A 23,256-nucleotide genomic window follows, 5' to 3' on the forward strand; every position below is an offset into this window, starting at 1 on the left:
CATTTACACTCCAAAAAGTGTTAAGATGACGCCTTTTTTTTTAGAGTGTGGGCTTTCATAAAGAGCACGGCGAAGCCGATCTGCAGGCATCTCAGAGCACCAGCGACAGTTCTTCTCTGGCTGCATGCGTTCATTTCATGTGCTGCATGCTTGTAAACAATGTGGAGAAGATATAATTTTCACCCCCATTTCCGGTAATCTTTGCAGTCACGAGGATAAAAAGAAAGATTGGTGTTTATTCGTTGGTTATTCTGTACAAACGTTGGGCCGGGTTAAGCCAACGTGCTTGGAATGGCGTGGACGAAGTAATTTAGTTGTTTGACGACCGTGACCCTGAAACAGAAAGACAATAAATACAGTCTCCGTGTGTGGTGGCTAGTTCCATGGAATATGTGATAAACTAAAAGCACCAGCCGTCTTGACGCCAAAAACAATACGGCGTGCGTAGTGGCGGCCGCGTAATGGCGGTACGTTGCTTGATTATGTAACTTATTTTTTCGTTGGTTTTTCAAACCTCGGATAAAAGTTCGTTCTACCTTCGCGAATCGGAGCCTACAAGTGGAAAAAAAGATTTTGATCGCAAACACCAATCGCGCCACTAGTGAGCGCCGAAAAGTCTTTGTTATGTGAAAGACTTAGGTCGCAATTTATTGTCCGCGTTTGCCCATCCCCGGCCCCGCCCCTCCTGCAGAGGTGGTAACTTACCGGGTGCTTAGCGGGTGCTTTAAGTCGTCCTAAATTTGAAGGATTTTGTGGTTTTCGATGACGCTCAGCAAGTTTCTATTTTGAACTATATATTTATTTGCACTAATTAAAAAGGGAACTAGTAAATTATAGGCAAGTAGTTTATTAATTTTTGTGATTTCTGCAATTCCTAACGCTCGGCATGGCTGGGAGTTAGTTCCTAAAGAGTTTTATTTCTCTCAGGCATCCTAGGTTTACAAAATAGTGAAAGTTTTCGCAGGACCCGGTATCATTTGCTTTACTAAGGAACTACAGTATCATTCATTGGGTGTAAGCGAATGTAAAAATAGAAGCAAAAATGCGGGTGTCGAGTGAAATACCTGCGGCTGTGCTGATTTTCCAGCCAGTCCATGCTTATGTCAGGCGAACTTACTTGAAGTGGATCTTCCCGGACCTGTCCTCTGGAGCCAGCCACTGGACGACGACCCTCTTCTTCAGGTTCCTCCAGGTGTGCGTGATTCCAGCGCAGTGGCTGTATGCCCTCGAATCCGGTCCGGTGCTCCTGAAGGATCCCACGCCCTTCTCGTTCTCGTCGAAAGCCTTGATCAGGAACCCCTTGAAAGGAGAAACCTCCGAGGACAGCGTCACTGCGCACGGAATGTACTTAAGCCTCCATGCGGTACATCTTTGAATACATCCCAGATATGATACGGGCGTGCACAGTTCTCGTTGTAATGCAGAGTCCGCAGCAGCCAAAATATATGAACTCGTTATAACTTATTGTACAAAAAAAAAAAAAAACCTTGATAGGGAGCACACGCATAGAAGGAGATAACGAGTTCGAAGTACGGGCGTAATAAAATGATTTTCTAATGGCGAAGTTAAACTGGTCGTTTTGGAGCACGCCGGGATCGACTTTTCTGGACAGCGCCTATTTCATGGGGCGGCCGGGATCGAGACGGACGTGTTCCATTCGTCGTTTTGGATCGGCTCCCACTCCTGATCTCGATGCGGATCCGAGAAGAGTGGCTCCGCCGATTTCGGGGGATTCAACCTGAAGCCAGCCTGGCCTGTCCTCAGCGCGCACACGTGACTTCTTTGCTCGCAGAGCATCTCGTCTCAGAAGAATTCCTCATGGCAGCTCGAGAATGCCGTCCTCTTTACTGCTGCTGCTGCTTGATGACAGTTCGTCGTCAAATTGCTCAACTCAAGTAGCTTCTCCAGCACCAGCGGGTCGAGTATAAACGACGAAAAGGATTGCTTCTGTGTCCAGCATGAATTCGACTTCCTCCTCGAACCTCCGCAGAAGGAGCCGAAAATCAAGACGAACTATAACATCGTTTACAAGTATTCTGAAGATGCAAGTGGGGTACGTCGATGCTCATCGCTTGAGGACACACATATTTATCGTGATTAACCTTGCTCGCGCGCTGAACACCTGTTGTTAGCGTCGCGATTGAGAAAACATGTGTTTCGAGATTATGGACCGCGGGAACGGGATTCCCGGGAAGGTAAATGGCGGGAAGGCATGCACCGATCCAGGAGAAGTAGTCATGTTCCACATGGTATCCGGAGGCGGAGCGACTCTGTTCGGATAGCTTGCTCCATCTCGGATCTGGTCTACTGATCCCGGCGCGCCCGAAAACGACCAGTGGAATTTGCCGCTAGATCCTCTCAGCTTCTTTCCGCGTCTCTCGAAACTTGTTGGCACGACACATACCGCTTTTTTATTATAACTGTAATTTATTCATTGTGGAAAACGTGTTCCTTTATGATATGGTTACAGTCTTGAACAGAAATTGGGACATTTAGGGTGTCTTTGTAAATTCCAACGATTTCATTTGCCTTGTAGCATATGGTTTATTGCTCATGGAAATTTTTAAGGTCATTTACATTATTTAATAATGTCAGAATTCAAGGTTTCACTCATTTCAATAAATATATATCAAACAGCTGAGCTCTCAAGGGTAATCACTGTGGGATACTCTGTCCATGCTATGAACTGCCAAAGCGAGAAATATGATATATCAAACAACAGCTGAGCTCTCAAAGGTAATCACTTTGGGATACTCTGCCCATGCTATGAACTGCCAAAGCGCGAAACATGAAGTGTAGCATGACCACATAAAAAAGTATTGCGGATTAAGATAAAATATCCAAGAGCTCAAAGTACACTAATAAAGAGGGCGTTACCATAACCCCCTTGCTTGTATGTCGTATATATAGCTCTTTTTCGTTGAATGTTCGGTCTTCTGGATTCCAAATTACTGTCTTGTTCCCCAGATTCACTCTAGTTAACTAAAACAATTTCTGTCTCGTTTGCAACCGAAACCGAAACTTCGTTTTTTCTAGTTTTTCCGCAGTTTTCCCCGCATTCCACACGTGACGTCACCGGTTGGAAGAGAGGCGCGCAGCCGACACTCTGACACATTATCGCGCCCGCCTTTTTCGCGTATAACAGTGATAAAACAGGGGCTTGTGCTATTCGAAGCTGCTGATAATATCGATTTGCAGAAAATATTACCTTAGTCTACGTGCTAAATTATTAAAAAAAAAACAAAAAAAAAAACGAGAGCCATTGTGATTTTGAGCAAAATGTATTTGCAACTCGGTATACACTCAAGCCGTGTTCGCTGGTTTCGGGAAATCGCTGGCCGGAATCCGTTCTTCTTCTATTAGAAGCAAGTAATTACGCTTGCAGAAAAGGGTCGAGGAGCCACGCCATGAAGCTTTTTTTTACAAATTACCCAAGCACCACGAGGAATGCTCGGAATGTAGGTACATGTACCCCACACGCTCGTCTTACCTAGAAAAGCGTGCCACTTGTTTTAAGTTTTTTCTTGGGGAAGTTATTGTTGCAGAAGACAGTCCGTCTCACACTTCTTGTAGCGTGCACATTCTCTTTGGTGCTTGGATAATTCAGCAAAGGATCTACAGAGCACTCCAGAACAGTGCTTCTTGTCGGTGCCATTTTCAGCGTTCGTGCGTGTGGCGCGTAATTTCATTGCCTTCGAAAGCACGAACATGGCTGTACCGAGCTGTGACCTAACACATGTAGACTTTGATTTTCGGAAACATTGAAATGTATGGTCTAGAATGAACCGCACTCTCGTAGGCCTGAAGGCAGGTTACTATCATAAACACCGTGCTAAAAAAAATCTGGGCGACAGCTAAGCTAAACATCAAGGTGCAATAAAAGGCGTATAAAATGCACAAATGAAATAGTCATTTCAAATAAAGAATATTTTCTTAAAGATGCGAAAGTGCGTAGAACGCAGAGAGATCGCAAACTCATCCACAAATGCACAGGGGGGAGAGGCTAATTTTTTTCATACTTCCTTCAGTAATAGCTTAGAGAACAATGTTCAACTCTATATAACATTTCTCTGCTATAGAACACAAAAGAGAAGCTTTCACCACCTCTTCTGCAGGAGAAAATTGCATTCCAACCATTTGACAAACAGACCAGGCCACGGATCTGTCGTATATTAACGGAGCTCAACACCTGCTCCCTAAACCTCTGTAATACCAGACACGAATATCAGTGTGTCGAAAGTCATGTCTAAACTAAGAACTTCTTTTAGGTGTTTCACTTCTCGCTTTCAACAGATCGGCCGTATGATTGGAACTCCGAGAGTAGCCCAAGCTGGATTCAATGTCTAAAACTGCGAAAGCGTATATATAAAAAAAGTACTCAGGCAGTTGTGAGATACAAATGGGAATGAGCCAAATGTCGACTAGACTGAGATGGCGAAAATTTTTTCTTTATAATATTAGCGCTTCTCTTTGGGCGAATTTAGTTGTCATACTAAAGTGGGTAATTAGGCTAGTTTGTTCATAGTAAAAAAAAATATACAGGAAGATGCATTTGTGGATTCTTCGGGTATGCGTTAGCACGGCCATTGGAAACGCCAGACACGCTCCACTTTGAGAAACGCTAACGCTGACCTCTTCAGAATTTTTCTTTTGGCTTTCTCTTGGTTCCGTTACTTGTTCAGTGTTAGCGTTTCCCAAAGGGGTACATGTGTGGCGTTTCCCAAGGGTAATACAAACTGATTCCCAAAGAATGCACCAATAAATCTTGCTGTAATCACTCTCCCCTTCCCCCCCCCCCCCCCCCCCCCCCCCCTCCCGTTTTGTACTCTGCCTGTCAGAGCACGTGAACGCCGTTGGATACGGTCGTCCATATCACTTGTGTAAAGAACCACATCCATCCCACTCGCTGAAAGAACCGCATCCATATCACTCCTGGAGTGATCCGCATCTATCGTTTTAACTACACATTCCAGTTCACACACTGCTACTACGAAAACCCAGAGGAAAGAAAACCGGCGACGGCAGAGTGGCAACTGAGTACGCCACTGATCTCTATTGTAGTAGGCTGGATCGCGGACCGCAGCCTCGGCAGCTGGGGCCGAGTGTCGCCACTGGCGGCCATTGATTGACACCAGCCAATGCATGGGACAAAATAGAAAAAACAAGAAAAAGTGCCGTTTTCCCCCCGTTTCTAAGCTGTGGTCGGCACTGAAACTTTTTGGATGCTTTTCAATAAGCCCGTCAAATAGCTGGCGTACAAACATTAAAACCAACAGCCCTCGCGATTCTTATAAATAAATATTTTGTGGTCGAGAGTGACTCCGCTGGAGAACAACTTAATGAGGCGAGTTACCTAGAGTTACTGCGGAGTCGGTGGCGGTTTCGTTTAGTTGGGTTTAGCAGACGACAAGCTTGAAGGCTTTGCTACGCGGAATTCGCTCACTCTCGGAAAGCCGTTGTCGAGATGGAACTTCTTCGTCATTCATCAACATTTGGGCTTCCCTGAGGATGGTCTCATTGACGGCAAGTTCCTTTGTTTACTCCACTACGAGAGCAAGCTTGCCAGCTCAGCCGTAGGTGCTCCGGTACGTTTGAGTTTTTTATTCGGCGACCCAACGTTTGACGAATACCGATTCGATCTCCCAACACCCAACATAAGGATCGCAGCGTACCATAAAATACTCGCCTCCGCGCACAGCGTACGCGCTTCAATATTCTTACTTCTGTGCGTTTCTCCCATAGACTTGCGTGTATTGCCTGGGGTCAAGCAATGGCCGCCGGTGGCGACACTAACGGGCTCCCGATCCGCGATCCAGCCTACTAAAATAGAGATCAGTGGAGTACGCCCTCATTCAACCACGGCGCAGCGCACCACCTCCTACATAATAACAAAGCCGGGGTGCTGAATGAGGGGGTGTCGAGAAGGCCAAAGATGGGCACAGATTGGATACGACGGTTGCGTCACCGTTCGGCTCAAACTTGACTCGAAGCCAAGCGCTGACGCAGCACTCTTTTCGAATCTGTGTCTAGCGTTGGCCTTTTCTGTTGAAGCCATCTCATTCAGCACTACGGCTTTGTTATCTAGGAGGTGTTGCGTGGCGCCGCCTCCCCTCTGGCTCCGCACCGCGAGTCCGATCCCCAGAACCCCCAACGCGGCGAGGGTAAAAAAGAGAGGGAGAGGAGGACACTCTAGCAAGGATAGACACCCTAGCAACGGCTCACGGCGGATGGCTTGCTCGTGGAGAGAGACGCTGCCGCCGTCAACATGGGCAGCGTTTTCAACGAGTTTGCCCTGCGGTAGCGTAGCTCTCTGGTAAGGTGCTTGTCATATAAGCAGCGGACCCCCGGTTCGACCCACAGTGTGGGCTTACTTTTTTAGAGCGCAGCTCTTAGGGGCCCGTTTCCGGCTTGAGCGGCGTCGCCGTCGGCGTCGGCGTCGCCGTCGCCGTCGCCGTCGCCGTCGGCGTAACCGCGCGGTGCATCATGGGAAATGTCCCATAATGCACCGCGCGAGCCCCCCACCAAGGTCACGTGACCTCGTGGGGGGTCACGTGACCCCCCGAAGTCACGTGACTCCCCTGAGGTCACGTGGCCCCCTCCTCGAGGTCACGTGACCCCCGCCGATGTCGCGTGACCCCCCGATGACGTCATCGTCACTGATGACGTCACCGGCATCCACATCGTCATCGTCATCATCACTGATGACGTCACCGGCATCCACATCGTCATCGTCATCGTCACTGATGACGTCACCGGCATCCACATCGTCATCGTCATCATCACTGATGACGTCACCGGCATCCACATCGTCATCGTCATCATCACTGATGACGTCACCGGCATCCACATCGTCATCGTCATCACTGATGACGTCACCGGCATCCGCATCGTCATCGTCATCATCACTGATGACGTCACCGGCATCCACATCGTCATCGTCATCATCACTGATGACGTCACCGGCATCCACATCGTCATCGTCATCATCACTGATGACGTCACCGGCATCCGCATCGTCATCGTCATCATCACTGATGACGTCACCGGCATCCACATCGTCATCGTCATCATCACTGATGACGTCACCGGCATCCACATCGTCATCGTCATCATCACTGATGACGTCACCGGCATCCACATCGTCATCGTCATCATCACTGATGACGTCACCGACATCCGCATTGTCATCGTCATCATCACTGATGACGTCATCAGTGACGTCACTGATGTCGTCACCGGCATCCGCATCGTCATCGTCATCATCACTGATGACGTCATCAGCGACGTCACTGATGACGTCACCGACATTCGCATCGTCATCGTCATCATCACTGGTGAAGTCATCAGTGACGTCACTAATGACGTCATCGGTACCCGCATCGTCATCGTCACTGATGACGTCATCAGTGACGTCAGTGATGACATCATCGGCATTGGGGGTCACGTGACCCCCAAGGTAACGTGACCCCCCCCTGGTTAGTTTAACCCCCCCCCCAGTGCCCTTCCCTCCTCCTCCTCAAGAGCTGCGCTCTAATTCGGCGTTACAGGGAGTTGTAAGCGGCTTTCATTTTTTTTCTCGATCTTTTTTTTTTTTTTTGAAACATTTGGCGATATTTACGACATTTCTTATTTACAACTAACACACACACACAAAAAAAACGAATGTTGACGAAATTTTGTTGAACTAAATGGCGTGGGGCTCCTTTTCCATTTAGGTGTATGGGCGACAGGGGGGCTAGGTTGCCAGCTGGACGCCGCGAAGCGGCTTTTACGGGGGTGCCAACTGGGTTAATGAACAGCCGCAGACTGTCGCCACGAAGAGGCGTGAACGCAGGGGGGGGGGGGGGGGGGGGGCGGGTTAACACGCTGTCCAGTGATACACCCGCAGTCCGAATCCAAAATCCAAGTTCTCGCGCGTTACCGAGCACTCAATCCAGCGTGAGCGCCGTTGCTATAGGGTGTCCTCGTGTCCCTCTTTTTTTCCCTCGCCGCGTTGGGTGTCCAAGCGATCGGATATACGCCTCCGCGCCAGCTGTGAGCGTGACTTCGCCGAAAACGGAAGGGCTCGTTTTGAACCAAACCCCGCAATGTCTGTCAGTTTGTCAGCGCCGGGGAGAGAGGGAAAGAGTGACGCGTGCTCATGTCAGCGCTTCCGACGAATGGGAGCGTCGCACGCGATAGCTGACAAACGAAAGTCATCTCTGGCGTTTTCGTCCAAACGAAGGTTCCAACGCTCCCGCATTGAAAAAAAAGAAGAAAAAAAAAAAAGAAAACCATAAAAGCGCTGAAAACGACCAGGACGAAGATGTAAGTCAACACAAAGCGCACTCGCGACTGTTAATTATCCCCCAAAAAACATACATAATATAGGCCCATGGGACGTGCCTAATTTTTATTCGGCACCGAGAAAACTACGGCGCCGGCGGGACGAGAAAATCCGGAATTGGCCACGGGCTGTGACATCATGACGTCACAGCCACATGACCTCACGCGGAAATTTCTAACAACCCACAGCGCTCAAGTGAAACGTGACGCCACGCGGGGAATGAAAGTGATTAAATCATGACATGTAATCCGAATTAAAAACCGCCGCATGTCTCGGATGATTTCACTTGATAAAACAATTCCCTTGCCTTGGAGAAGAAAATCGAAGAATTTTAGGCGGAAGCGAGACTCGAATCCACGACCCTTCGGCTGCGAGCCAGACACGCTACCGACTAGCCCACGCAGACACTTTTTTTTTCTTTATTGCCATACTGTGACGAGCATGCATAAAACCGAGCACCAAATCGTCGTGATTACACATTCACTTAATCGAATAAAATGCATGAGTGGTCACTGGCCACGTTTATGGGTCTAAAACGCCGCCTGTCTGACTTCCACCAGGCGGTGCAAAGAGCTAAAATTTTCTAATCTTTGTCAGCCTCTCAAATACGGGCAACCATTCCAAGTCCCGGCACACTTTCTGGCACACGAAAAATACCAAGTGGACATTTTCGATGAATTAGAGGCGTACCGGGCGGACATCTAGATCCCCATGGCGAACTGCCATGCGACACTTCCATATGGCGTGTACCGTGCAACCGAGCTTTCGGTTGCACGTCAGAAGATCCCCAGATGGTCCAAACGAATCCTCAGTCCTCCGCTGGGGCGTGCCAGATGCCCGTCGTTGGTTTGGCAAGTAAAACCCCCAAATTGGTCATATGGCGTGTAGACCGAGCAACATGACGAGGTCGTAGGGGAAGACATTGTTCTCCATTGAAAAGAACCGAATTCCACGGGCCGTAAGCGGCAGGTCTTTCTTGAGCGTGCGTTGGAGGACGTCCGAAAACCGGATAGCGTCCCAACAGTCGAGGAACGCGTGTTCCACAGTCTCCGGTATCTTGCATAGACAGCAGTTCTCACCCCAAGGCACCGACATGCGTTTTCCGATCAACCAGGCTTTAACGGGCAAGGTGTCGGTGTGTAGTTAAATAAAAAAGGTCTTTACCGACCCAAGTACTAGCATTTGTTTTACGCGGCACAGCACGTCCCGGTCTGCGCTATCCTGATACATTGAACGGTACAGTGGGATAGGAAATAAACAACCAAGAAGATCTCGTGACAGTCACTTCCGTGTCACCGTACACAAGTACTCCATTGAAAAGCGTACACAAAGAAATCGATACACAGACAACCTCCTCGTGATATCCAGGGACTCTGCCTTCGTAAGTGTCACAGGAAGAAACAATGAACTCCGGCAAGTCGTTAACCAATCTTACTTGGATGACTGTGCGAAAAAAAGGTCAACGTGGTACCGCATAAAAAGGAATCCTGACACTAGCTCTCTTAGAAATAGATGGGCCAAGCTGAGGCCCCCTGACCTTAAGCCACGAAAGAGATTATCACGGTTAGTCCGTTCCCACGTTGAATTCCATATAAATACATCAAGAACCCGGTGCATACGCTAAGGATGGTCGCGAGAACAGTGTAACACCTGTAACAGGTACCACAGTTTTGCCACAGGGCACAGATTACACACCGTGGCTCTCACAAAAATGGAAAGATCATGCCTCTCCCCCCCTTCCAATTCGTCACCTTGACCCTAATCTTCTCGGTTTCGCCAAAGTTCGCTGTTTTGGTGATAATTATTTATAGGCACTCCCAACTACACCCCAGGCTCGCTAGACCACTGAACAGTTTTGAACACCCGCGGAACCGCGTCCCAGTGGTTATGCCAAATCCCTAACGATATCGCTCAGTTTACAGCGCATGCGGATTGGTGACAGTACTTCCTTGTCAGATGGACCGCCGCCATGACGCTCTCACGGTCACTACAAAAAATAACGACGTCGTCCACGTATGGCAAAATTTTAACTTCACACGGCTTTAAAAAAAAACACAAATATTCTGACTCTTTATAACACTCCGGCAGAAGGGTTCCAGAAAAATGGCGAACAATAATGGAGAAAGCAGACATCCTTGCCGCAGAGATGACAATACTGAGATACGGCGGGTGATATGCTTGTTAACTACAAGGCTGGTCAAGCAGTTTCTATACGCCATTTCTATGCCCTCAAATATAACAGTTCCCACTCCGACGTGATACAATATGGTAAAAGCAATGTCATGTGACACCCGATCAAACGCCTTCTCAAGATCAATTTGAAGCAATGCGACCTTCCGGTAATTGGCGTCGCACAGCTCCAGCACACTCCGGGCAATGTCTATATTATTTATTATTGTACGTCTCTTGATCCCACGGGTTTGATGTTCCCCCACTCTTTCAGTAATCACCCTTTGAATCCTCTCAGTAAGAAGTTTCATTAAGACCTTATAGTAAACATTTGCCAGTGTTATTTGTCGATAATTTGTCACATTACGCAGCTTCATCGGATCGTTATTCTTAGGGATTATGACTGTATGTGTGTACGTGACCGAAGGTGGGAGGATTTTACATTCATAACACTTGCGATAGACTTCTAATAATACACTGGCAACGTCGTTCCTAACCTTGTTGAAAAAAGCGGCACTCAGACGGAAAGAGAAAAAAGCGGTCCCGGCGACTTTCCGGTTTAGAGTTCCTCGATGGCTTTTTCAACTTCCGTAAGACTTATCGGTTCTTCTATGCTTTCCCGTATCTCGCTGCTAATCTTCGGTAAAGACAACAAACATTCGACTTCAAAACCGACTTCTTTTGGGGCTCTATGATTCAACAAGCACTCATAGTATTCGACAAAAGCCCGCTCGGTCCTCTCAGGGTCGTTAGTAGTGTTCCCTTGACAATCTATATCAGCGATTTCGCTGGCACGGGCGTGCCTCTTTTCCGTCGCTAACGCTTGTTTTTGTTGGCATTTCGCCCGCGAGAAACTTTGCCGCTCGTGCTTGTAATATTGTACCTTTATATTGCTAGGAACCTTTGACCTGTAGTTTGTTCTTTATGTTAATTATGGGTCCTCAATAAATGATCCGGGAGATTTGCACTCTTCAAGTGCCAGCAATTGCAGAGTCTCCCGCAGTTGCTTTGCTTCTCTAGCTCTATCGTGCTTCAACACACCCGACCTTTCGATTGCATCCATTTTAATTCCCTGTTTTAAAAGGTTTCCATTCAGCGCATATCATCTTGCGTTCAGCTTTCTTTGAAGCATGTTGTTGAACGCCTCATCCTCAAGAAGTTTTGTGTTCATTTTCCAACTTTCCCATTTAAGTCAGGGACGTTCTTTCTTCTTAGCTCCCAACCCGAACGTCACCAAGCAATCATCACTAAAGCAGACGTGATCAACGCGGTAGGCTTCGCACGCCAGGAGAAGCTCGACAGAGACGTACGCCCTGTCTAGCCTCGCGTGGCTGTTTCCTTGAAAATAGGTGAACTTCACACCCTTCTCGCCTGTCCCGCAGTGCACCACCTCAACCAAGTCATGCTCACTTAAGATCTCATTCCCAGTGGCGTCACAAGGGGGGGGGGGGGGGGGGGGGCGGACCGGCCCGGGTGCGGCGCTCAGGGGGGTATCGCGGCGGGCCACGCGATAGGGGAGGGGGGTGTCGCGGCGGGCTACCGCCCCGGGTGCCGCTGACCCTCGTGACGCCAGCGCTCATTCCATACCCGCCGCTGCTGTCCCTCCATCGACTAGGTACCGCCCTATTTTCAGACGCACATATGCAGTCAAAGTCTCCCATCACGACGAACAGCCTTTCACACTTTAAATGTTCAGAGATCTCTTCGAAAAAACACCCGCCGCTTAGCTTCGGAGTTTGGGGCATAAATGTACATGACGCGATATTTTTGATTCAGCAAGCAAAAGTCGCAGTAGATGAACCTCCCGTCCTTTGGCGAGACTACCTCCTCGACCGTAATTCCAATAGAATTTTTCAGAAACAAACAGGCGCCCCCCGACCTCCCAACCGCACGACTCACGCATACATCGTATCGTGAGTCAAACTGCCCTACCATGCGAGCCGTCTGCTCCTCACCCTCAATTTTTGTTTTTTGAATGGCGACTACGCCCAAGTCATTTTCTAGGAAGACGCGTCTAAACTGACATTGCCTCCGTCTTGCTGACAACCCTCTCACATTTAGGGTACCGAAACGCAGTCCGACCGCAGGAAGTACCCTACGTTTCAGCGCAAACAGGAGCTTATGGTCTTGGTCTACCAATCAAGCGGGCTCTACTCGGGAAAGACAAAAGGACCTTACACCTTACTGCGACAGCCGGTCACCGCGGGTCCTCGACGGCGACCGACTCCGCGCTTCGTAGTGTCCCTTCTTCTCGACTACATTCCACTGGCGGTCTAGGCGTCTAAGTGCCAGTTCGCCCTTGATTGTTGTCACGTCGTCTAATCTTCTATTTTCAACGATTACGTCCCAGGACATGTCGTTGTTCATGGCGCTGTCCTGTGTCTCCTCGTTGGTCTTGCCCCGAGCGTCTTGCTTTGTCGCCGCATTCGCCGTCGTTTCTGCCCCGGGAGGAGTTCGCCGTCTCTCGCTGCAGTAGGCGACTTCGCATCAGTCCAGGTTGCCGCGGGTAGATTCCCGGTGAACTCTGCACCTGCTGTAATTCCTTCTTTCACCCCCTTCTTTCTCTTGGTTTCCTTGCTAAGTCCAGAGGCTTCCACGGAAGACGCACTTGCCTTCGGTACCGGGGTTGGCGCTGCAGGCTTCGAAGGTGTCGCCGCCTGCTCCGCTTCATCCTCATCCATCACGAGTTAGTTTGTCTCGTCTACTGCACCACGATTCCCAGCAGCACGGGCATACGACTGGATACAGTCTTGTCATTCGTGACCGTAGCCACGGCACTTGCTGCAGCGAGGCACCCTGAAGTCTCGCCGAATGTGGCCGGTTCTGCGACTTCGCAGGCACAGCGGCGCACGGCCCGGAACGACGACAAGACAGCCCCACCGTAGACGCGTAGCTTATGCGGTAGGCGGTCCAGAGTCATCCCCCTTTCAGCAGCAGACGGGCCATCCTGGTTGTTGATTTGACGTCTTCGAACCCTTCAATACGCCACTTTTCATTGGTTATGTCTCTCTCCGTGCCGAAGTCCTCCAGTTTTTTCTTGAGGGCTTCGTTTGGCGTGTCGAACGGCACCCAGTGGAGCTTGAGACAAACTTCACGTTGGTCCTGGTCTATGGGCACGCACCATCCACCTTTCACCTGGAACTTGCCGGGCTTCATCACAGTCTTTTTCGATGCTCGTCTTAAGTCGGACGTCCAAACGTGTCCCATTTGAAACACCCCCATGCCAGCTACGTCTTTCAACACACCAAGTTCCTTCAAGGGTTCTCTGAAATCTTTGAAGCGTTAGGGCCTCGCACCGATGTCAGCGTGTAAAAAGATAGCGTCGGCAGCATAAAGCGTTAACCCTCTGGTAGATTGAGGACACTATCACCACGGCACGGCATTGCCGCTTTATGAGCTCCAACGGACCACATGATTCCACGTCCGTTCGCCTCGGCAGACGAAAGGAGAATCCCACTAGCCCACGCAGACACGCTTACACGGCTTGGAAACGAGCGCAGATTTATATGCTTAGCAATCGCGTTGCACCTATAATCGTTTTCCTGTATTTTTTTTTTAAACTGCGGGACACAGTGGGCAGGTACGGAATAACAGTGGGTCTTACAATGGGCCTCTCACGGGCGGGTTTTCTTGTGCATCTTAACTTTTTCATCAAACGTTCTGATACTTCGTTAAACACCCATGTGGGAGTCCCGAATCTTGCAGCCCAACATTCTGTAGCGCAAGGTTATCCTGGAGAGGATGTCTGCAGGATTATTTGAAAGTGGCCTCCAAGAACGTGTTGGCAGTGCCTCTTTTAATTAGTTTTGTGTGAGCCGACTCAAATGGTAGAATGCCCTTTTTAGATATCGTCTGGCAAGCCCAAGAGATGTGATCTACAAGCAGCGTAAGTGAAACGTCCAATAACTGTAGCTTCCCTTCAGTGAGTGTTTCATGTGTCAATTCCAGGACACTCGCGCATGCGCCAAAGACTTGCATCATTTCAGGCACAATATCCTTTAAAGGATTCTTAGTTGCTCCACCCAAAAGAAGAAAGCATCTACGTATCTAAAATCTTAGTCTTGCTGTCGGCTCCCAGCTTCTCGGGCGCAGCATAGATAGATTTTTAGAACTTCGAACTTTTTATCTTACGCACACGTGTGTTTTCTTTAAAGTTAATGAGGCATAAAAAGATTCAGGTAAAGGAGTAGAGTTCGTAAATGAGGCATCAATCACCCTACCAGGAAAGAGTGGAACTGACACGAGTGGCTTCCGTGGCTTCGTCAGTAGCGCGTCTGGCTAGCAAACGAAGGTTCGTGGTTCCGTACCCTGTTTAAAAGTCTTCAAATTTTCATTTCAAGCAAATGAGTTACTTTATAAAAGTAAATTATTTGATACTGAGGTGACCCTTGAATCGTTTTACGCGTCATGTTTTAATCACTTTAATTACACGTGACGTCACGTTTCCCGTGAGCGTGTGTTTGAAATTCCCGCTCGAGGTCATGTCGCTGTAACATCATGACCCTATCGACAAATCAAGATTTTCGTGTCACGCCACCGCAGCCGGCTTTTCTGTGACGCAAGCTCCTTAATGATATCGCGTAAAAATAGCACGATTAAATCAAGCATGATTTGTATCGACATGCTGATGACTAAACAAGGTGATGGGCCTATAGTATAGTTATTATCTCCCAGGGTTGGGCAGCATCGCGATGCAAATATATCGCGATAGTATTTCAGAAATACATTTCATATCTGTATTTCTCTATCACGATACATTTTTTCACCAGTACCTGTATTCCTGCATCGGAATACATTTTGAATCTTCCTTTGTATCGCAATACAATCAGAATGAAATGTAAGTACCCCCCCCCCCCCCCCCCATCAAAAAAAAAAATCGAACGCATTTTTTTTTTGAGGGCACCAGGTTTAAGGAGGTGCTGTGGAATTGTTACCATGCTGACCAAGGTTTCTTCCGATTCTCCAAACTATTTTCCTATCCGTCCTCTTCTCCCTTCTGAGAAGTGTTGCGTAGTCGGGGACTCGAACTAGGTGACATTTCCGCAGTGAAGTCAGAGCATCTTCTGCCGCATGCCTTTTGGCAGGAATTTCTTGAGTTATTTGCTGGCATCCAACGCCCGCCGATAACCATCTCTCTTGCCTTAGCGTACACAGTACACCCAGTTGGCAAAGCTGAGTCACAGTCCGTTGCAGCAAGAGCCTGGCGGTGGTTGACTTGAAATAGTAGAATAACTCACGCAGTGAAGTTCAACACATATTCGAATGCGCCTGCGGCTGCGCCCGTAATATTGCACGGCTCAAGAATACCTAATCAGCCGACGAGAGAGTAAGCCGCTGCTCTGGTGATTCGAAGCCCAGGAAGGAGGTCACACGCGGCCTCGCTGTGCCGACCCAGACTTCGTACACCTGCGACACGTCTCAAGCTCGCTGTTTCTCAGAGAGCTCGTACCTGTGCCGGCAATATCAGGTTGCAACCCACGAGGTCTCTATTTCGAGTACGCAAGACAAAACTTGGGGACTGCGATCCATGCTTCGTTGGCAGAGGGTCGATTGGAAAGACCACAATAGGGATGCCACGGTATCGTTTTTTCAACCGTAAGAGAAGATAAGACAGGTGTTCCAGGATGCTTCAGGTAGTCCGCTATTCTCGAAAAATCCAAATGACACTGCCTGCTTGATCTTCAACGAGGTAACCTATAACGAAAGTACGTATTGTCCTTTCATACAGCAGCCTGCTAAAGTTTCATGTTCAAGGCCACACCTACAGATAAAGAGCGCCAGTTCATTCTACCGTGACGTAATGTGATAAATGTTGACAGGGGCGTCCTTATTGGATAGGGGCGTGGTGATTTAGGATGACATATAATTTATTTAGAGGTCGAAGTCTTTTCGCATCTCTCATCAGACAGACAGGATGTCAGAGAAGGGACCGCGGTCAGTCCTTGATGGAACGTTTTTTTGAACCAATTGAAGACTCCTCGTCGTCCGAAATCACTACCTTCAAAGGCAAAGTGCCAAGCCTACGGTAAAGTAATTTCAAGATCAAAAACTTCAACATCCAACTTCAAGCTTCATCTCATTTGGCGTCCCAAACAAATTTTAAAAATGTATTGCACTATCAGTATTTCTGTATTTGTATTTCTGCCCTCCCTAAAGTGTGTTCCTGTATTTCTATTTGCAAATACTTTTTGCCTCTTCTTAAAATGTTTTTCTAATACGTATCGCGATACATTTTTACAGATATATCTCAAAATCAGCATTTTAGCTACTAATTTAATGTATTTCAGTGTTGGTATTTTCAAATACATTTTTGAGTATTTCTGCCCAACCTTGTTCTCTAATAATAACACAGAGTTGCGAGTGCGCCTTGTGTTATCTTACTTCATCTTTGTTGTTTGTGGCTCTTTTATACGTTTTAAAGTAGTGGTCACAGGCCGGCTTGAGTCTACGATTGCAACTCTTGAAGCTGTTACAATTGCAGAAGGATATCCATCCCTTAGCACGCGGTTGTAAAGTGTTCGGAGAATAAGCGAGACTGTGTCATGCGACACAGCACACAGTTCGCGCAAAAGCACGTTGACGTGGCTGGCCTCCAGTGCTGCCAGAGCGGGCATGGCTTTTCTCTCATGAAAAAAAAGTAAAAAACACGCTTTTTACGGCATTGATTGTACAAAAAATACCGCAAGTACAGATTGCTACCGATTTGCAAAGGAACTTCTAACCTTGAAGTTGCGAAAAACTAATCTCGATCGCGAAAACAATATTCTCGAGCTACCCGAAAAGCGGCTTCGCGGCTGCCGGGGTCGCTCGTCCGTTTTGCCGCCGGTGACGTACACAGGTAAGGAAAAGTAGAAATTTTTCATTGTTGCCAGAGGAGAGACGCTTCCAGGAACCCTTGCAATCGGCATAATCTTAAATATCAATAACTGAACATAAATCTTTTTCTTTTTTAAATAAAATAGTTTGCCCATCAGCTGAGAGAGGGCTATTGATGCGATCTGCCGATTTCCAGCCAAATCGAAGACAATAAAAAGAAACTCGGCTGAGTTTTCCTTTAATGATAAAAAAGAGTTTAAACACATTTCGTGATTTTTTGACGCCATGTTGAGGGAGATGTCTTTCTTAGCCTGGAAGTAAATTCACGTCTATGACTCTCTTTCCGCTGGCCATGCACGATGCAATGAACTAGTTTCTACTTCCAGTGGTTGCAATTCTTGTCGCAGGGGGCGTGGTACAATTTGTGATTCCTCCGACCCTCAAACTGTCGTCCATGCGGTTGCTCGATCCGCAACGAACGAGGCAGTGACTGTTGAAAGTCAGTTACTTGTTAAACTTTGGAGAGCGTAATATTATTAAACTAATTTTCAGCTTAATTCTTGAGGAGTTTAGTAGTACAAACGTGCATTAGAGTTAAGCCGTTGGATATTCCCTCGCTTTAATTTGCTGCTGGTGAGGTCCGTCATTGGCTAAAAGTGAGTCATTTGTTAAAATAATAGCGTTTGCTGACCTGTGGATTGCATGTACACTGGAGACTGACAGTCTACTTTCTTTCTTAAAAACAAAACAAAAACAAAACATAACAAAAACAGAATGTGTTGGTAGCAGCAGCAGGTAGTACGGGCGCCAAATATATTCTCTTAGCACGTGTAAAATTAATTTATTCAAAGGAGTAAAACGCAATATTCTTTAGTGCTACACAGAAATCCCAGCGGATATTTGAGAGCGAAGTATTTATTCAGCGGCAAAAATTTATTTGGTAGTCCCTACCAAAATCAAAACGTCTTCTCTTATCTAAACAAAAATAAAATATTTATCCAGAAATTAAATTTGTGAACGCGCACCTGTGATGACATCGCCCGGCCTGTAGTCCTCTTTGTCTTGGACGAGATGGTAGCGCTCGTTGCGGTGCTCAACGGCGTTCACGGCAATGGGTCCATGGGACGGTAGCAGGTCTTCGCAGGCCTCGTCGTCAGCTCCACCAGGATGTCCCGTGCAGATTCCAGCAGACAGAAAGACCAAGACAAGTGACGTTGCTACCTTCAGTGTCATCATGTTTCTGAAGGGCAAGAGAAACGCTTTCATCGGAAGACGAGAAAATACAAAGTGGGTTCAAACCCTGCTAATGATATTAATGTTCCTTCAGATATTACAGGTAAGGTAGTAATTTGTACAGCGTGAACTTGAGGTCATAGAATTAAATTAAACGTTGTTTAGCGCGAGACAGCTAGCGCGAACAAGCAGTTACCCCGTTCTAAGGTTTTTCTCGAAATCTAAGGGCTCGAATTACATCATTACACTGTGATTGACGTAGATTGGAAGGTGACATATTGCTGCATTTGGCAATGTGCACATGTCATCTCCTCTTGTCCTGACTACGCAACAGCTCCGGATCTCTATGTGTGCTGCTGGCTCACGCTAACGTCACCTTGCATGTTGAAGATGGAACATACTATATGAAGTGTGGCGTATAAGACTACTGATTTTTGAAAACTGATAGCCTTGATTTTACATCTAATTTATATAACCAAACTCCAGAAGAACACATGCTCCCTTGGTTTTTGCAGTTAACTTCGGATGCTTTTTATTTCCGCAACGGACTCCTTTCCTTAGATGAGACAAAAGAAATGTAGCGCACTATATTTCTTTTATCTTTTCCTAACCCTAGGAGCCGAAGCAAGACGCAGAACGAGCCAATCACGGCCCTTCAGAGTGTCACGTGATGGCTGAACGGTTGAGATCTAGTCTCGGCATAAGTTTGAAGTTACGCATTTGAGGAAGTGGATCGTTCAGAAATACTTCTATCTTAGGACTCCAGTCAGGTGAATTAAATATGTATTAAGCTGCCTCTAAAGGTGCACTTACCTGTCTGCAAAGGATGGGTGACAACGAAGTAGATCAAATGCCGAGTTGCTGCGTGGCCTAGAATTTCAGACGCCTCTAGCTCTTAAATAGTTTGTGAACCCTTTTATCATTGACTGCGGGACGATCTATCGTAGATAATGTACATTTTATGTGCCAAGACCGCTTGAGCATAGATTCAAGTAAGACGATCCATTGCTTTCATAATCAAGCACTCCTAATCTGAGATAATCTGAAGAGTTTAGTGACTCATATATCAGAAAAGGCGACGACCAGTCCGACATCAGGTCAAAGTGGACGCAAAATGTTAAGGACTCCTTATAATATAATGATTCAACACTTTTTTTTGTTTTAGTTCAATCGACTACTTACGTTTGTCATTGTGAATATAATTTAAATTTTTTTGTTCGTTCTGAGGACTGCGAACAACATAAAAAAACATGTTCGAATCCTTAGACAGTGTGGAATTGTTGCTTTCTATAAATTGAAATACCAAAGGTAGTCAGATTCGTTCTTCTAAGCTTACATTTTTTTTTGCCATTCTCTAAATTTTTAACATCAGTTAGACCTAAAAAAATGTAAGGACATGATGTGGCAAGTGGGAAATGTTTCTAAATATTAATAAATGCAAGTATGTTATATTCAAAAAACAAAAGGCAACTATTCTTATCGAAATATGAGCTGGACGGTGTTGCCTTAAATAAGGTTACTGATGTCCAGACTTGTAAGATAACAATTAGGAGTAATCAAATTAGTTGTAAACGATTACTTTCAAATATAATGGTACAATCGTGTGATTACATTTATTAGAAAGTAAACACGAGAGTAATTTGGTTACTTTTGGAAGTACTAAAATTACTTGTGACCATTACTATTCGACCCTCTTCTTTCTAACGGCACCCTCTGTTTTTAGAACTTTCCTACTAAGAAGTACTCAGACGAAGTCTCCGAGTAAAAGGTTGGTTTATCGAAATTGGTGAATAAATATTATAAGTAACTTATATTTGGGTGATTTTAATAAAATAATAGAATGTACGAAAGACTAGTTGTCAAACCGGCAGAACTGTTTTTTGTTTTGAAGATTAGAAGTAATCGGAAAAGTAATGTTTATTTTTCAAATAACGATCAATTACATTTCTTCTCAAATATTCGAGTAGTCAAATTTATTGTTTACTTTTAACCAAGAGCAACTGTTTTTGTAATCGACTACTGCTTTCGAGGAACTTGTAGAACATTACTAATGTGAAATATCTGGGTGTTTGTTTTAGCAACGATCTATCCTGGGCTAAACTAATAGGCGCAATAACAATAGACCTTTCCAGAAAAGCTGCGGTACAACAATTTTTGCACTTTGCGTAGATACTATTTACGATGAATCTCTGACGTTTATAACCATTAGGCACGCGTTAGCTTTTCTCCCTGTGTTAGCGTAGCTGCTAAAAAAAAATAAAATAAAAACGAGAATGGTTTTCCGCCTCCATTTCCAGGAAGGACAAGCGGCCGCGAAATCTTGAGCCGATTATATGCCGCCAATGAATATCATAGACACGTGCAGGGGTTGGCAAGGCATGGGACTCTCACTGAGTTGCTAAGTTGCAGACGATAGGATTCGGCTATTGTCGTCATTGAAGCGATAGGGCACGAGTCAATATTCAATTGTTGGTCATGCCATTGGTTATCTTGAGCCCAACTCGAGTGATCACGCAATTCTCGGGTGTAATCTATGAACCGCATTCAAGAACTGCCACGGGGGTACACTGGGACTTCGAAACTACGTTCTCGAGCTTTTGGGATGTAGTGTTTCAAAGAAAGCTTTTATTCAAGAGTTTACACCGCAACAAAGAGGATTCTTGGTCATTTGCTTTGCGTGTGAGTATAGTAGGGTTCCAAAAGTGCCAGTATGATCGTGTAAAGTGGAAAAAAAATCTAAATTAATATCCTTGCACCGCCCGTTTAAGATATCGAAATAACCGTTTTACCAAACATGTATCTTCACTCAACGTTTGACGGAGGAAATATAAGAGATATGGTTATTTTTTTTCTTCTATTTAACTTTCGACCCTGTGTTTGTCTCGTGTGCCCAAAAGCTGACGTGCCGTTTCCGTCAATTATTCCAAGCAGCGAAACCGCTTTTGCTGCGTTTGCATCGATGCTTCCTAGCAACCATTAGGCTGAGCAAGGCGTTCATATAACATGACATATTGGACATTGAATACTTCTAGAGATAGCAATATTGTCGGCGGTTGTTTTCGTCAATACACAATACGTACATAAAACAAAAACAAAAACCCATGTCCCTCTGTCCTGGGTTTGAAGTAATCCTGCATGAATCAAAATCACATTTAGGTTTAATTCTCTCAGTGACGTTCACATGCTGCATGTTACATGAAGTGTGAGCAAACAAAATAGCAATCAAACGCCGTTATCAGTGCGGCAACCCACTCATAACAAAAATTGTTTACTGCCAAAGGTTAGTAATACATTTTCTATCTTGTTTTATTCAACTGTTAGCATCTAGTTAGTGATCAAACCAAGAAAAATAAACAGAGGTTTGTAACTCTAGCTATATTCACTAACAGATGGAAGTGTTCATAAAGCAAAGAAAAAAATATCCGTCACAGCACCGAAGCCGAAGAATTCTCCTGAAAAATGATTGTTTCACCTGTCAGACTGGAGGAAAAAATGGGGGAGATCTCTTTCATCCGTTATAAGCATATTAATCATTCAGCTGACAGGGGGACGATTACAATCAGGTGCTGTGGTGTTGGAAAGTCTTTCGAGATACTTGATTCCCTTATCAACTTTTGACATTGCGGTGGTGGTCAAACAGCGGAAACGATAGTTCTAGCATTGCGATGCTCAAGCTAATGTTTGCGGAACAAAGTTCGTATCTGTACTCGGATCCGACATCTAGGTCTTATTGAAATCAGGCGGACCTTCACTAAGCTCTACAATTTTTGTAGATATGATTCTTTACGGACTAAGTCTTGGACTCGTGATATAACCGCGCTTTGTTTTTATTTTATCATAGCCAACTGAGCATAACGTATTTTTTATATCTTTGTTAAATATTTATAGGAGGACCCATAGACATATACCGTATGTAGATGTAAATCTGTTTTTGTTCTACTATCTCATCAAATCTTCTACTATTGTTGTACAAAATTATGTATTTACTATTGCGATGAAACACAAACGTGAAGTTTACACTCCAAATACCGTTTTAGTTACCGTAAAATTACATTATATTACTTCAATAGATTTTACAGTGTGTTTAAAATATCTATAATTAAAAAAAAAAACGTTCTGCCTCACAATCTAAATTTTATTACACACTTCAACTAGAACTATTGAATGAGAGGCCAAAAAGTTGGAGGTGCAACGGCAACAGTTATGGCATTAATGCCAGGTTAAGATGATATTATATAATCATGCCATATTCTTAAAAACACGGTCTTTAAACCGCATTATATCAGTGGATCTCATATGTGTTATTGTATACATCACGAGATATGAATTTTTTTTAAAGCGACGCTGTTGATTGCTAGGGTTCCGTGATTTTTTGTGTGCCGTGACTAAAAACTACGCTCGCACCGCCGCACGCGCCGCACGCGCACGCCTTCCTCATATAAAATATTAGAAGTAAATACCCAAAATAAAGCTTTGAACGAGCGTGTAAGATGTCATTACTATTTTTGATTGCTTTGTTTTTCAGTATTGTTTTAATGATGATCATTATGCACATGGTATTTCAGCTACTGCTTTTTTTTTCCCCTAGGGTTACTACAACGGGGATATAAAGAAAATGAAAGACGTTTACTACTCTCTCTAATGCCGAATTAGAGAGCAGCTCTTAGCAGGAGTAGGGGGGCGGGGGGGGGGGGGGTATGGAGTGGAGGGAG

The 23,256-nt window shown here is 45.8% G+C and overlaps 1 protein-coding gene across 1 annotated transcript; it reads right to left on the reverse strand.

Moving 5' to 3' along the window:
- Positions 1–216: 216 nt before the first annotated feature.
- LOC8050853 (putative ferric-chelate reductase 1) lies at positions 217–19,534 on the reverse strand. Its single transcript, XM_029987970.4, has 4 exons — positions 19,358–19,534; positions 18,337–18,551; positions 1,118–1,331; positions 217–333 (listed from the first exon to the last, which is right to left on the reverse strand). The coding sequence occupies exons 2-4, from the start codon at positions 18,545–18,547 to the stop codon at positions 273–275; spliced, it is 486 nt and encodes a 161-aa protein (XP_029843830.3). The 5' UTR covers positions 18,548–18,551; positions 19,358–19,534; the 3' UTR covers positions 217–272.
- Between the last annotated feature and the right edge of the window lie 3,722 nt (positions 19,535–23,256).

This window comes from Ixodes scapularis, unplaced genomic scaffold, assembly GCF_016920785.2.
Source record: "Ixodes scapularis isolate PalLabHiFi unplaced genomic scaffold, ASM1692078v2 ptg001092l_1__unscaffolded, whole genome shotgun sequence".
Taxonomy (NCBI): Eukaryota; Metazoa; Arthropoda; class Arachnida; order Ixodida; family Ixodidae; genus Ixodes; species Ixodes scapularis.